Raw genomic sequence first — 17,227 nt, forward strand, 5'->3', positions numbered from 1 at the left:
TTTTCGTGATCCTTCAATTAAATGAGGCAGTAAGTAAAATAATAACGTGTCTTTATTATCTGTAAAATAAAATAAATAAAAATTAAAAACAAATTTATTAACTCATCTAACATTAATATTCAAATATCTAATTATTTTTAATTTATATTTACTTACGTTGTAGTAAAGTTGGAAATAGATGGATATATGCGCTTTATCAGAAATGTTTTTGATAGATTTGCATTTTTGCAAATTTTTAATTAAGAAATTTCGAATAATTTAATTTTGAATTTATATAATGTAATTTTGATATATTAAATAAAAAGTGAATTTGTGTTATACTGTGTTACAATTGGATTTTAATATCAATTCATAGACAAACATAAATAATATTTAAATCTTACTTTTTCTTTTTTATTATCCATAATTGCTGTGAAAAAATATAAAAGAAACACAAAATATAAATCACTTTCATTCCAAAAATATCATATATAAATTTGATTGACACAGTATAGTGCAATTTATTCAAATAATTGTGTTATATATATTTTGTATAAAGTTAATAGAAGTAGGCTGCGTTCTATTCAACACAATGCTTGTGAAATTATTCCATCCTTGTTATCAAATAAAGTTAAATAAGGACAAACAATCCTTGTGAGCATTGTGACCGAACGTTACGATGGCCTACACAGTCAATAATACTGATCAGTAATATTGAATCAGTAATACTGACATGCTCCCACCCCTTTAATACATTCAAATAATACTGAGCGTCTTGCTTTGCAAAATAGGCGTCTACGGATGCGATAACCTCCTCATTCGATGAAAATTTCTATCCTCCGAGCCAAACTTTGAGCATAGGAAACAGAAAAATGTCGCTGGGGGCCAGATCTGGTGAATACGATGGATGGTCAATTAATTCGAACCGCAATTCGTGAATTTTTGCCGTAGCGACCGCCGAAGTGTGAGACGGTGCGTTATCTTGATGGAACAGCACTTTCTTCTTTTTCAAATGCGGTCGTTTTTTCTCAATTACTGCCTTCAGCTTGTCAAGCAATGATGTGTGGTACGTCCCTATTATTGTTTTACCTTTTTCAATATAGTCGATCAACACAATTCAATGACTGTCCCAAAAAACAGTCGCCGTCACCTTTCCCGCCGATAAAACCGTCTTCGCTTTCTTCGGAGCAGGGTCACCCTTCGCAGTCCACTGTTTTAATTGTTCTTTCGTTTCAGGAGTGAAGTGGTGGACCCAAGTTTCATCAACCGTTATTAATCGACGCAAAAAATCCGACTCGTTTCGCTTAAACCGCTCCAACAGGGCCTTAGAAATGTTCATTCGAATCCGTTTTTGATCCAGAGTGAGCAAGCGCGGCACCCAACGCGCGGTTAACTTACTCATGCTTAATTCTTCAGTCAATATGACAAACACGTTCTTTTGATATGCCAACAGCCTCTGCTATATCCCTAATCTTAATTCAACGGTTGTCCATTATCATTTGATGAATTTCTTCGATGTTATCGGTGATGGTCGCAGTTGTGTGCCATCCCGAACGCTCATCATCAGCTAAGTTGGTACGACCACGTTTAAATTCAGCTACCCATCTTTTCATGGTGGCAAATGATGGGGCAGAGTCCCCGTAAACAGCATCCAACTCGGCTTTAATTTGCGTAGAAGGTATTGCCTTTCAAATGCAAGAATTTAATTATAGCACGATATTCAATTTTTTCCATTTTTACAAAATAACGACACAAATAATTGTCAAACAAGAACTGAACGTCCAAAGTGGCCACAATTGTCACAGATATCTTTCGTAAGTATCACGATTATAATACCAGAATGGCTTTGACGAGTAACGCCATCATGAGGCTCAAAACTTTTCAGACGACTCTCGTATTTATTTTTTGTAATATTGTTGAAATAATTTTATCATTAAAAAAGGTTTTTTAACGTTATAGAAATGTTCCTTCAAAACGTTAAATAAACGCTTTTTAAATGTAAAGAAAACATCTTTTTAATTAATAAAAAAGGATCTATCCCATTAATTAAACATTTTTTAAATGTTTTTTAAACGCTTTTTGCAATAAAAAAAACCGTTTAAAAAACATTTCAGAAATATTTCTTTGCTGATTGGGGACCGCGCGGCCTGCCTTTGAGTTCGAATTTCAACTAAAGGGAACGGGCACCTAATTCGGCGCGCGACGTTATATGTTTAAATAACATACATTTTAATACCAAATTTGTCAGAGCATCTAATTTTTTAAAGCAATTTTTCTGTTGTGAACCGATTGTTCGACTGGCACCTAAGTTCTGTATATAATTCTGTATACATTATAATATATATTTTCGAAATATTTTAAGCATTCCTTGGAGCATCTAATTAGCACTTAATTCTGGTGTATTTGTTTTGTTCGTTTACACAATAAGTATTTAGTTTTTTTATTGGGAGGGCTTAATGTTAAGCTAGCCTTCCCCAATAATTTTTTTTTGCCAAACAGTTCGAGCACTTCAGCACCTAATTAGCACCTAATTAGAACCTAATTTTGAAATGTGTTAGAATTAATTTATCGCTGTGGGAGGGAGGTTAGTTTTACAGGGTTTCTAAAATATGCTGCCAGTATTAAAAAATCTACAGTGCATGTGACGTAAACTATAGATTTTCTGTACTGGCAGTAAATTTTGGATCACAGCCTTTATCATAGTGGTAAGAGACAAGTGAGATAACTTGAGGGATGCGCAGTAGAACCAAAATTTGATTGGCTATCTGATTGCTTTGAATTGCCATCATGAGCATTGTCTCACCTGTCTTTTTCCACCATGATCATAATTAGACGAAATAATTATCAATGAAGACAAACCCGTTTGGAATCCACGATATCGTCACGAACAATCGTCGACAGAGACGGCGTCGAGAATGAATTGGCCTTCGTCACCGCCATCATTATCATGGTTGTCAACGTGCTAGCGAGTAGGACCGAAAGCCAAGATTCGCCCATTCTGCGCCCTGGTCATTTGTTCTTGTAACAAAATGAAAGCTCCGAGAAGTGTTAATTTATTTAAGAATAATATTTTTCGAGGATAAGATAATTTGGTAATATCTCAAGGTAACTTCTCCGCGTAATTGATATATGAATTAAGTAAGAAATGTTACAAATAGCTAGCGGTAATTTTATACAACACAGAAATTCGATAGCTGAAAGATCGTTAGAAGGTTTTTGCTTTCGTTACGTACTATATTACCAAAATATCTTTACGCAATTATCTCACCTCCCGTGATGATATTCAAGTGGTGGCAAACCCGCAATCTTCGCTTGTAATGGGCCGCTCGTATGCCCTTGCCGGCGATCGTCCGGGCATGTTTCTATCAGTAAATCTTCAGCACTCTCAATTTTTCATCGGAGAAACTTCGTAGGTGGACACCGTCGCACCTACATTGAGAAAGAGATAACGCAAAATAGATGTTACTCTTCATCCCACATCTGTGCGTTGCTATCGAAAGCAATCAATCACAATTGATCTTTGAACTAATTAGTCGTACGATGAAACCAAGACACTCTTCTTCTCTTTTTCCTTTCCATTGCCATGATGAAGTTGCTATTTTAAACCGAATAGAACGCATGCCTTGGACAGCGTTGAGAATATTACTGGCAAGGCTATATCGTCGGCCCGATCGCTCGATTTCGTCTCGTTTTCTTAGCGTATCATAAAATAGAATAATCAATGAGATATAGAAGAGTTCATTTTCCAGCGACTAACCCGGCCTTTGACAAGCGACACGTGAGGTTTGCTCAACCTTGAATAAACCTCAACAACCCCTTCAACCTTTGGCTTCGCTCATGCCCGCATGGCTATCTCGGTTGCTTCGCACGATCATATACGTCATACATGAAGGAAGCGTATCATTATTCCTTGGGTAGTATTCGAGATTGATTGCGGCAGAAAAAAGAGAGAGAAAAGGTTCGTTAACATTTGCCCAATTAGAGAGAGAGAGAGAGAGAGAGAGAGAGAGAGAGAGAGAGAGAGAAAGAGAGAGAGAATACATATTCTACAAAACAGAACTTGCAATTGAATATGAAGGGACGCGAAAATTTTGCTCGCATAATAAGTGTTCAGGTCAGTTTGAAATCTACATGCGACATGTCATCAATTGGCCATCAATTGAATAGTATCGACACGCAATAGCTGATTCTTGAGATATAATGCATGCATTATCGCAATTTGTACTGCTTTTCTGACGCAATAAAGTTATATTGGCTGTGTTCCAAAATTGTTTGTCAACACTGCGAGCATGTCGTCATAAGTGCATGCTACCAATAGTGTTCCAATTTCATAAGCATGCTTTTTATGCAAACGCAGCTTTCATTTTGGAACGATATTTTCAGTGCTGTCAGCATATAGCGACGTCAGCGAAAAGAAACAAGTAACCTAGAAATATGGAGAGAAGCATACAGAAAAAATTCGTATTTGAAACTATTATAAAGTTAGCACTTGATTCTAGTGATGAAGAGTCTAGTGATTCAGATTCAGAATTAGCGGAAATTATATATAATTATTGCGAACGTCAACCAAGAATATCGAAGGTACAAATAAATGGAAACCAATTTGCTCGAAGCACAAAGATCGTAATAGTAACCCCGGATCTACAATAGATTTTTAAGCTTTAAGCCATAAAAAAATGGACGAATCACAATCAATTATTCTCCTCACATTTGACTGTAGTTGGTCAATTTCTTACGGCTTAAGGCTTAAAACACCTATTATAGATCCGGACTAATGAGGAAGTTAAGGAAGTTAAGGAAACGGTATATACCATTGATGTTTCGAGGATAGTCAAAAACCAGTTTTTCATAGATGAAATCAGATTTGTAGATTGTTAAACAAAATTTTATGCAAAGCTAAATGATTGTATTGAGAAATAATGTACATATTTTGTTAACGCCTATTGTATGTGAATAAAATAAATTTACTTTTTGATTTCCTCTTGTACATAGGTTATGTCAATTTTTGTATTTGAATTCGAAATAAGAATAAATAAGTGTGACTACAAAAAGCAGACTACAAAAAAATTATAAATCTACTCACTACTTCTTGCTTTCTTAAGGTATATCCACACAAACTTGCATAGCCGCATAAACGTATGCATAAAGAAAATTATCCAATCACATTTTATGTACGACTTTAAAAGAGAACTGCAATTTGATAATTTTCTTTATGTATATGTTTATGTGGCTATGCAAGTTTGTGTGGATATACCCTTAGCATCTTCTACAGAAACACTGAGTTTATACTCAGTGTTACTCTTAGCATCGATTAAAATTAACTCCTCCATCTTTTCCGCCATCTTGTGCTGTAGCTGCCTCACCTCGACAACCGCAGCAGTCGCAGTAGGAAATGACAACAACATTAATGACGTATTTACCCTCTCGCAGCACTGCCACAGCGTGCTACGATGATTTTTGGAACGGTGTTGGCAGTACTGCCAGCGCTGACAAACAATTTTGGAACACAGCCATTGTTCACCCGTTGGAGACGAGCTCTGTAGCGTCAGTAGAGAACGATCGATGCAGCTACTGGCATGATACAGCTACCCCCAGAACCTGCGTTCTCACCCCTCTCTTGAAGTCTTTCGCATCTCTCTCTCTCCCTCTCTCCCCCCTCCCACTCTCCCCTTCTGTCACCCTCTCGCTCTCTACCTCTTCCCCCCCTCTCTTTTTCCCTCTCTGTGCATGTGTATGTTTCCTTTTAACTTTATTTCACATAATACCAAACTAAACGCTTTTCGAAGTTTAGTCTGCAATCTAGCGTTAATAATTTACACTTATTTTACGCTGCTTCTTTATAGCGTTTTGTCCCAATTCATTTTAGTACGATTCATACTGATAATTTTACATTGGTAAGTTTCAAATCCATCTTAAGTGATTTGCAATTTATGTCCAAATTTATAATAGAATTTGATTATTATATATATATATATATAGCGATCCATGTTTTTTGAGAATATATACTATATACATGTATGTGTGTGTGTGCGTGTGTGTGCGCGCGCGCGCGCGCGCGTGTGTGTGTGTAAAATTTTGAAGTTCAAAATTCATCAATTTGTATGTTGTTTTTACCGACTACTATATTATAATATTCTGCAAAAAGCACATGACGAACTTTATTGATTGTGAGAAATCGTACAAAGATCATGAGTTTCATTACTTTACCTAATTTAAGGTAAAATATCGAAAAGTACGTCAAAAAGTGCGTAAAAAAGAACAAATGAGAAAATGTATGCATACAAAATACGTGCGAGTCAAATTTTTCACGGCATATTGACAGAGAAGGTTCACGTACAGTTTAAAGCCAAATATTTTCAAGAATGTACCTTCTCATCTGCGAGTATAATCTATTAAATAATTCAAAACGGCCAAAAAAACGAAAACGCAACAAAGCAACAGAAGCAAGTGACAAAAATGAAAAAATACCGGATTGTGGATACATTGGAACGCGAATCATATCCAGCGAGCAGTGGATAATCGCCTCACTTACCCTTGGCATTTAACCTTGCTTTTCGCGTAGTAGAACGCGTGAAGCGGGAGATCCGAAAGGACGATTATCGATGAGTCAGACGAAATGCATGCGGTTTATCAGCGCGGCGATCCCGACAGCACGTACGACGATAAAGTCCATGAAATACGATCAGGGTACAGGGTACAGGAGTCTACGAAGGTCCTTCTCCAGAAGAGCGAAGTCCGAATGACCGGATTCACTCGTGACACGGCGAGGACTCAGCTGTATCGCCGGGATCGGTGTCGGGGTCGGGGTCGGGTATCAGTTCGTCGTCGGGGCGTGCGCCCTTTGCACGAAATCAAATATCGCCCTCGCCCTGATACGTTCGTAATATGGCGCAGAGGAAAATAACTGATTGTATGAAGAGTCAACGCTAAGATAAACTGGGCTCAAGGATGGTTAACTTGGTCAAGAGGAGGTCAGATACAGCATTAATCAATACATTAATTTCTTTGTTAATCTTCGACGAGGAAACAATTTGATCGTCCTGCGGTCTCCTCTATTCATCTGGCGCGTATTCGCCGTGTGAATCTGTGGACGCAACTCTCGCGCATGTCATCCCCATTGTCGTACTGAAAATAGTACTCAGCGCGGGCGCAACTCTCTCGCCCCACCCTTTCCCTCCCTCCATCCATCCTCTCTCTTCCTTTTTTGCTTGCATAATTATAATTGTAATTAAATTAAATTATATTATATTGTATTATATGCTTTCAATTAATATGTAGAGGAAAGTCGCCGATACTGTCACTTTAGGTCTCCTAAAGTGACACCCCCTTATTTCTCAGAAACCAACTATTGCACTTTTTACTATTAATACTAATAAAATCATGATCTGTTTAGCTAATTAAAGAAGTACAAACTCATAATTCATATATTTGTGGTTTATTTCTATACCAAATCAGCTAAAAACCAATTCTATGAATCCGAGAAGAAAATTCTTACGGTTCCTTTGCAAATTGCGTAATTAAAATAATAGTGACTGTATTATTGATAATATTATGTTATTTTAAATGTTTATTGTCTCATAAATTAGTTTTCTTTACAGAATAGGATATATCTTTATTTATAGAATAGGAATGTTGGTATTATTGCCTACTATGTCAGTTTTGGAGCCCATTTTTTATCAGACGCTCATTTTTGCATAACTTACGAAAAATTTAATTATTGCAAAATTGCAAACAGTGTTATAAAAATTGCTTATACTATATGATAGAAGACACTTTTTACTTTGTATTTATGTTTTTGAAGTTTTATTTTTACCTTTTGTTTAAGAAATATTGTCTAAAAACAAAGTGGTATGTCGGTATCGGTGACCTTCCTCTACTCTTTAATTTAACTGTTCTTTTAACGCTTGAAAGCCATTCTAGAGCTTATAATAAATTAAACTCTAATTTAGCTGCATCTCTCTCTCTCTCTCTCTCTGTCTCCCCCCTCCCCTCTCTCTCTCTATCTCTGCAACGAAATTTGAATCACGCCGCGATGCAGAGACCAAAGACGATCAGCGATCTTTGATTGTTACTTGTACTCTATCTCAGACGTGTTGATTTGTCGTGGGAACGATCTGAGTGACAAGATTGTCGTGGTGAGTATAAAGTGGATAGATTTAGCGTTTTCTAAAATAAATAAATCTATGATTACGTCATCCGATTTACAAAAAAATGGTCGCAATTTTGTAGATAATCGGAATGTACGTATGCAAAGTCTATTTTCAGGCAAAACGAAACATTGTGCTAAACTTTCCATGACGGCCATCAATGCCACCATCACTACCGACGTTAAACTGTCGCGATGTAAGAATCAACCGTGGGGCTTTCGACTCTCCGGAGGTGTGGACTTTACTTTTCCTTTGACCGTCGTCAGAGTAAGGTACAATATGTTAATGTTTGCATTTTATGATTATAGATACTCAACAACACAAATTACTTACGAATATAAATTAGTGTCAGACGATTGAGAGCAAAAATAGGCGCAGTCCCTGCAGTGACTGCGCCTATTTTTGCTCTCAATCGTCTGACTGCGACTATTGTTGCTCTCAATCGCCTGTCACTAATTTATATTCATTTGTTATCTTAAGAGCTCAATTTATTTCATTATTTATATATTTTCAAATTACTTATGATTCTTCTTTTTCGATGTATTCCTTAATAAAGCATAAGTAAAATGTAAACGTCTAAGGCCAGTATCAGATTACGCATTAACGGTTGAGATTATAAGATTGAAATTTGATTAATTATTAAAACCAAAGAAGTTAAAATTTCTTCGTCTGTATTCGTCAAATTTCACAATTTTTAATCTTCATTCTCAATCTTTAATGCATAGTCTGATTTCAGCTTAATCACGTTAATTGCGAGAAACATTTGAGTAATAATTTTCGAATAAAGTGATATTAAAATTATCTATGTTTCTGTTTCCATTTTCTTATTAAGCACGTTTGTTCGACAAGGTGACGATCGGAGGCTTGGTCCCTATAGCTGGTTTGTAAGCGGGCGACGTAGTGATCCGCGTGAATGGAGAGCCAATAAGTCAACTCACACATATGCAAGTCTATAATAAGCTTGTCAACGTCGGCAATGATATCGTTTTATCCGTTGTGCAAAGTCACGAGATCGTGCAACAGAAGTAATAATGGTTTCCCCTTGCCATTGACTTATTTTTTTACGAGCTTAAATCCATTTCGTTATGTCGATGACATGTTAATTGTGTTACCTCACAACTGTGTAGACGAGGTTTTAAAGCGTTTTAATTCTTATCATAATAGAATAAGATTTACGTTGGATGAAGGTAAAGATGATTGTGTAAACTTTTTAGATGTCACAGCTATTGTGAAACATGAACATATAAGGTTTGATAATTACAAAAAACCGACGAATTCTGGTCGCTATTTAAATTATAAATCGAGTCACCCGGACCAGCATAAAAGAGGAGTAATAATTGGCTTATTGAATAGAATACTGTTCTTGTCGCATCCTGATTATCATGAAAATAATATTAAAGAATTAATTAATATTTTACTTATGAATGGTTATCCGTTACACATTATATTTTCCATGATTAATTGTAGATTGAAAAAACTATCAAAAAGAAATAATTTATATGTTAATGACATAAGAAAAATAATTTTGTGGATGAGACCTTTGCAATTAATAATTATTTTACAATTCCATATGTAAAGAACATATCAGAAAAATTTATTACTATAGCAGATAAAATTAATCAGAAAGTGGCGTACAAACCCATGAATAATTTAACAACGGTGATTAAGTTAGGTAAGGATAATTTACACAAGATGGAATTTTCAAACGTTGTTTATAAAATTGAATGTTTAAATTGTGATGCATCATACGTGGGTCAGACAAAAAGGAAAATGGGTACTCGAATCAATGAACATAAATCGGATGTAAAAAAACAAAAAAGATCTTCGTCAGTATTAGCAGAACACCAGATGAATAGTGAACATGATATTGAGATTGGGATAATGTTCAAATCTTGGACAAAGAACCTTATATGTACAAACGACTCACATCAGAAATGATTCATATAAAAAAACAAAAAAATGGTGTAAATAAGCAAACAGACACTGAAAGGTTTCCAGAATCATACTTTCCACTTTTATAAGTCTTCTTTCCATAGAAGCAAAATTTAACGCAATATGTGAGGATAATATCATCGCTTATTTCAGTATTGTCCGTGTCGTCGAGTGTTGATGATGTGTGTTTTGTTTTCTCGACCGTTGTAATATTATTATTAGGACGTGATTTCTTGCTGTGCTACTAATGTCTTGATTAAATAATTTAACGGAGGTAATCTTATTAATATTTCTTGTTTTTATAATTGACATTTTGCTTTAATTTAATTTTATTATTGTTAACTAGAGTCATTAAGTTTTATTTTAATTTATTACGTTGACTAGAATCAGGAAGTTTTTTGGTTCAATTATTGACATCTGGGATTGGTGGTTCAGCAATGTACGTACTGATGACATTAAAGATGTTTAAAGGTATAATATTATATTATAGTTATATAACACATTGTTAACGTTAACTGAGTTTCTTTTTCTCGTTGTTATTAGAGAGGAAGCTGTTATCTCAGTCGCGAGGAAATTTCCAATGTAGATCAAAACATAGTACATGTAGCGCGGACATTATAATCATGGCATGATTCGACGATCGAATTTGGTATAGGATTAATTGTTAGAATGTAAAATCATACGTAAGGAAATGTATATAATTGTAATATCGAACAAAGCGAATATATGTTGTGAGATAGGTTAGATTATGTATGGAAGTATTGTTGTAAGTCTGTTTTATGCATTATTGGTTGAATATTAGAGAATGGTCTGATGACAGACCGAAACGTTTATTTATCAGTAATTATTTATCAGTAAGATGAGTGAAATATAAATAATTTTTTAATAAGAATTCGCTATTTCAATCCTGCGCACGTGGAAAAAGCCATCTAAAACCGAATTTTATCTTTTAAATCCAATGCTTCGACAATAGTGCGTAAATAAAAGTAAAAAGACTGGTGCATGTGGTATCGCGATGCGAAAATGAGACATACTGTAAACGGAATAAATAAAATAAAATTGACGGAAAATACCGACAAGGCGAGATTTTTAAGCCGTACGTGTTTAAGTTTATAATACGCTTTGGCCCGACCTTTCAGGCATCTGGTATGCATTAAGTCGCAACGATTAAGGCCTTAGGACGACATGACCAAGTTATACAATGTTGCGAAATTATATCGGCAATTGATTCACGTGATCGAGCGCAATTAATCAATTATCGATCGAAAGGTGCGTTTCAAGCCATCATTTTTAATCTCAAAGTGATCTGCAATTAAATTCTTTCTCCTTCCAATAATATATGATTAGAAAATACGATCGCGGACGAATGAGAATGAATTTAAAGAAACGCAATGAAACATGTTATATACATTCATATTATAATTTATTTTTATTGTAATATATTAGATATTGTTTATTATATATATTTATATATATATATATGTATATACATAGGATGTCGCAATTTTTTAACAAGCGCTTTTGTGCAGACAGAGCGGACTAAACTGAGTCAAAAAGTCCTCTACCATTTTGTTTAACGAGATATTATATTAAAGTAAGTCGGGGGAATACGCCACACTTAAGCAAAATTAGATTTTTTGGTAATTATTCGTTCAAATTAAAATAACTTTACATACTGATCTTTTTCTTCCATTTTTTATCTATTATTTGTGTATAATTGGAATCGAATACATTCATTTTTTGTTACTAAAAATAAAGAAATACCATAGTGCCGAAAAATGAGTAATATGCCACCACGGGGATAATATACCACATACAAAAAAATACAACATTTATTTTGTTTTTTTTTATTGCAAAAATACATTATTAATGATTTTTGTGATGAAAATAAACATTTGTAACATAATATAGGTAATATAAACAATATAAGGATATAAGTAATAACTTCGATAGATTAAGTTACACAACATGTAAAATAAACTTTGAGACACATTTTTAATAGCATAAATATATCTTTCTACGAACAGTCCTCGTGAATCCATCTACTGCAACAATTAGATATTATCCAATTACATTTTGGGCCATTTTTAAAAGTAAAAGTATGTAATGTGTAAGTATGGAACGTATAAATAAATATTTGTTTTACTTTATATTTACATAGTGTTACAAGTAGTCTAAGTTCCAGTAATCAAGAAAATTCTATTCATTAAAATAGATTAAAAAATTGTATTCTCTATTCAGAATTTTGAATTGAGCAGTAAATTAATATAATACAATAATAAGCAAATAAATAAACATTTAAGTTTATTTATTAAGTATTTGTCAATACAAATATCTTGTCACAACGGAATGATACGGCAAAATGTTTGGTTATAACGCCCGATGTACTGAATATTTTCATTTTAACCTGCACTAATAGATTAACAAGCTAATCGAGCTAAATATTGTGTAATGTTTAAATAATAACTTACATAAAGTACTATAAAAGTTATAAAAAGTACATTTTCGTATACCATGCCGTCATATTTACCTCATAAAAACATTAATGTTGCGAGGAAATTCTTGATACTTATGCAACACGTTAAGCACAAAATTGTAAATAATTCTGTGTCATTAACGCAAGCGCTGCTAATCGGTGTCATTGTTAAACACAACGAGTGGCATATTCCTCAACTGGCGTATTCCCCGAGTTACCCTACTAAAAATTGCCGAATATTGGTCTTTTATAATTTTTACTCGAATGCTATCAACTTTACAGAAAAACAGCAAAAGACGGAAACTGTTTATTTTTTCTCATAAAGCTCTAAAAATTTTTCCAAAATTTTTTATCAATTTTTTCATACTACATTTTCTTATATTGACAACTGTTTTACCAATATGAACAAATACAGTATTAAAAAATTCTGAAAAAAATTTCAGAACTTTATGAGAAGGAAATAAGCAATTTTTGTCTCTTACTGTTTTTCTATAAAGTTGATAGTACTTGATTAAAAAATTATTGAAGATCCAGCCATTTGTCGTAATTAATACTCTATTAACTATTGCGAAAATTGCAAAATGTGATAGAGGATTTTTCGACTCAGTTTAGTCCACTCTAAAACATTTGACAAAAAATTACGGGGCCCTTTGTATATACGTATACACAGAGTGTCCAAAAAGTTCCGGGATGGCCAAAAAACTCCTCAGAAAAGCGTTATCGAGAAAAATGTTAAATACAAAAGTTTTAAGGTTCAAAAAGATCTATTTACTGATCTTATAAGTTTGACCTTGAGTAGCATTGCCAAGGTCAGGTCAAGGTCACATCGATATTTTTAAATAGAAACACCCTACTTTTGATTTCTGAATCTAATAGCTAGTGTCGAGAGCTTTTTAAAATGCTATAATAAAGTTATTTTTAAGTATCCGACCAACGGCTAAAACCTCTTAAATAGTGTTCAGGATCAGATTCATTTGTTAAGATCGAGGCCAATGGAGATTACTCTCTTATTTTCGTTTTTGTACTAAAAATTCATAACACTTTCCTGAGAAGTTATTTGGCCATGTCGGAACTTTTTGGATACTCTGTCTGTGTGTGTGTGTGTGTGTGTGTGTGTGTGTGTGTGCGCGTGTGCGTGCGTGTGCGTGTGTGTGTGTGTGCGTGCGCGCGCGCGCGCGTGTGTGTGTGTGTGTGTGTGTGTGTGTGTGTGTGTGTGTGTGGAGGAAATGTCCCTATTATGAGAATCAAGTTCAATTTGGGTAAATGCTAAAAGTCTATGGACAGAATTTAAAAAAATAATAGGTCATTTGGAAGGAAATTTAATAAGCTGTAAGATAATATTATATAAAATTTAATTTAAATTTCATTTTTTTTTAAATTAAAGAAATGTAAAAAATGAACAAATCGCAAAGTCAAAAAAAATTGTACTCCTAATATGAGACGCTTCGAGAAATCGATAGTAAAACGCAAAATATATCAGTATTGCAATCAAAAAACTTCATTTAATGTTTCTAAAATACAAACAAACACAACCAGCATCGCAGAAATAGGCACTCGACGATCATTCCGTTGTTCTTTTCATTATTGTAAACTTTTTATTATTGTAATAATATTTATACTTTAGCAACGATTTTCACTATCACATAGGAGCATAGGTTATCTCATATTAGAAATATCCTGGGTATCTCATATTACGATTTCCACGCCTTAGGGTTTTAGGATCATCAAATCTAACTTCTGTAATTAAGCAATTCAACATATCCCGTATTTTTCTATTAGTACGACCTTACTCTATCATTACATGAAGAATTTATTGTCAAATATTTATTTATTAAATAATAAACAAGATTTAAAGGCTCATTTCAATGAAACTTGAAGAGAGAGAGACATCCAAAAATTATAAAATGTTTTTTTATAATAACTACAGGCATGATTGAATAATGAACTTTCTACTAAATCATTTTCAATCCAAGAGCAATAAATTTATGGTGGAACCAACAGATAGCGTTTAGATATTAGTTAGACAGAAACGCCGCTATCATATTAGGCGCCTATCTCATATTAGGCGTTTTCCTCTGTGCGTGCGTGCGTGCGTGCGTGCGTGCGTGCGTACGTGCGTGCGTGTGTGTGTGACAGTGCACGTATATGACTCGCGCTATAATCGTTACCGTAATAATTCGACGTAGACATTTCGCAATATAATTTACACAAAAATTACTATACAATATATATTAACTGTTATCGTTCTCTCCTCTTTCGAGCACACATCCGCGCCAAATTACACGCACACAAGAAAACTTTATTACATTTGTTACATTTTTCTTTATCCGGTGTCTTATCATCATTCTCATTAGGGAGAGATGAAATAAAAATTGACATGTAAGTTGAATATAAGGGGAGAGTAACAGAACCGTAACTCTTTTACATTTTATTGTCTCACCTATTTGAAACTTCGTTTATGCTTGTGTTACTCACTTCTTACATTCAATTTACCCTCCGTTTTTTATTTTCGCTAGGAGAACGCATAGGATCAAGTATATATCAAGCATAGATGTGGATTATAATAAATTAAAAAAAAAGGAAAAGTAATTTTAGAGATTACAGAATTGAAGGAACATTTGGAAAATTACATATTATGATTATAAGTAACGATCGCATTGCGATAACTAAGTGTCTAAACTGTCTTCGTCTTCTCAGAGCCATGGTACGTGAACCACGCGGAATTGAATCCTTATTATCCATCCACACGTGCCTGCAATTCCACTTCCTATGTATATGACAACGGATGAAGGCTATTCTCTTCCGGGATAACAATCTAATGATATGCATGTTTTTCATTATCAATAGACAAATGTCATATCCTCAATAGTAGGTTTAAGGTATGTGTGTTTTATGACATTAAATATTATATAATAAAGATTAGAAAAACGGCAGAACACATGAAAAAAAATTTAAATCTTATTATTTGTTCATACATGTATATATGTATAATCTGTTTCACTGTGAGCTCAATGGCTTCTACACACTGGACGCGAAAACGCTTACCGCGTGGCAAAATGCGACGAGATAACCAATGAACATGTCAGGAGCTGCAACTATTGCGTCATATTGGGTTGGAAGAAAGTTTTGCGGTATTATGTTAGTCAAAATTATATACACACAATCCCTAGTCGAAAAATTTTGTTGAAATTATTTAATGTTTTGGTACACTTTTCGGCAAAATTTCAGCATTTCAGAAAAATTTCAATTTAATTTCAGCGATCTTTAACTGAAAAATTCATTTTTAACATAATTTCAGAAAAATTTCAGCAAAAATTTCAGAGAAATTCCAACAAAATATCAAACAAATTTTAGAAAAATTTCAATTCAGTTTCAATGATTTTTTTAGTGTGTTAGCTGAAAGATTCAATTTCAGTAAAATTTCAGCAAATTTTCAACAATTTCGCTGAAATGTCCCAAAATGTGGAATAATTTTACTAAAAGTAAAATTTTTTTACCAGGGATACCTTCGTTAACAATAAAAAATCCAAATTTAAATTTAAAAAAAGCTTTTAAAGCTTAAAATCTCTAGTTTTGAATGGTTACTATATTTTTTTAATTTATGTGAGTTTTATGTACAGGATATCCCATTTTAATTTCCCCAAGCAAATATCCCGAAAAATATCGAAGATATAGAAAAATAAATTAGTATAAAGGCTATGTGAGTTGGCGCGGTTAACAGTGCGCAAATTAAATTAAAATTATTTTATTACAAAAAACCTTGATTACACACAAATAAATTTAAAAACGTACGTTTCGGTTCAATTTTGAACCATTATCAGCGTGAACCTCTCATGACAATATTAAGAAACTAAATTATTATAATTTTGTGTATCAAATCACCAACGCCAATTACTTAATCGGCCGTGAATCTGATAACTAATCACGTTTGCTGTTTAGTAGAACTAATGATATGTATCATTTGTATAAACGATTTTATATCAACAATTGGCGCCAAGTTAAATTCAATGTAATTCGAACAAATTAAATTTTACCATTTTATTTCTCCCAAAGAAAAAATAATTTATTTAACTCTAATGATATGTATCATATTCGTATAGTTGATATCAACAAAATTGGCGCCAAGTTAAATTCATCAAAATTTTATCAAAAAAATTTTATGTATTATTCTTATATAAGATTTGATATTAAGAACTGGCGCCAAGTTAAATCACACTTCTTTATACCATGCCAAATTAAATAAATAATGAATATTAATCTAATGGTATGTATTATTTGTACGAACGATTTGATATCAACAACTGTGGCGCCAACTTAAATTCTACTATCAGAATGAAAAGTAAAACTGAAGTGATACTATCTTTATTTATTATTTACTTAATCCAAATAGTACTATCTTTAATTTTTATACAATGAAATCTAAGTATACGTATATTTATTGAAGAATCTTTCTATTCCAATCCAAATGGTTTAAATTCCTCTTAAATGAAATCATTATATCACAATTCATTCAAAGACGTTTCCTCTTCCAACTAAAGTAGTAGTTATTTAATTCTCCATCAAAATATTATACAAAACATCACCAACTTGCGTTACCTTGCTCAATTTAAATGTTACCACAAAAATTAAAGAATTAACCGTATAAAATGAAAAAATTTAATTTAAATAGAAAAATTTTTCATGTAAAAACACT

The 17,227-nt window shown here is 33.4% G+C and overlaps 1 protein-coding gene and 1 long non-coding RNA gene across 2 annotated transcripts; one reads left to right on the forward strand and one right to left on the reverse strand.

Moving 5' to 3' along the window:
• Positions 1 to 2,831: 2,831 nt before the first annotated feature.
• On the reverse strand, positions 2,832 to 6,638 carry LOC108759272 (uncharacterized). The gene is made up of 3 exons (XR_001939998.1): positions 6,512 to 6,638; positions 3,248 to 3,408; positions 2,832 to 2,997 (listed from the first exon to the last, which is right to left on the reverse strand). It is a non-coding gene; the product is annotated as an uncharacterized LOC108759272 (long non-coding RNA).
• A 1,361-nt stretch (positions 6,639 to 7,999) lies between these two features.
• On the forward strand, positions 8,000 to 9,197 carry LOC108759273 (PDZ and LIM domain protein 4). The gene is given in 3 exon segments (XM_018504628.1): positions 8,000 to 8,114; positions 8,234 to 8,393; positions 8,976 to 9,197. Coding segments are annotated over 2 exon segments (300 nt in total). The 5' UTR covers positions 8,000 to 8,114; positions 8,234 to 8,273; the 3' UTR covers positions 9,156 to 9,197.
• The last annotated feature ends 8,030 nt before the right edge of the window (positions 9,198 to 17,227 follow it).

This window comes from Trachymyrmex cornetzi, unplaced genomic scaffold (genome assembly GCF_001594075.2).
Source record: "Trachymyrmex cornetzi isolate Tcor2-1 unplaced genomic scaffold, Tcor1.1 scaffold1771, whole genome shotgun sequence".
Taxonomy (NCBI): Eukaryota; Metazoa; Arthropoda; class Insecta; order Hymenoptera; family Formicidae; genus Trachymyrmex; species Trachymyrmex cornetzi.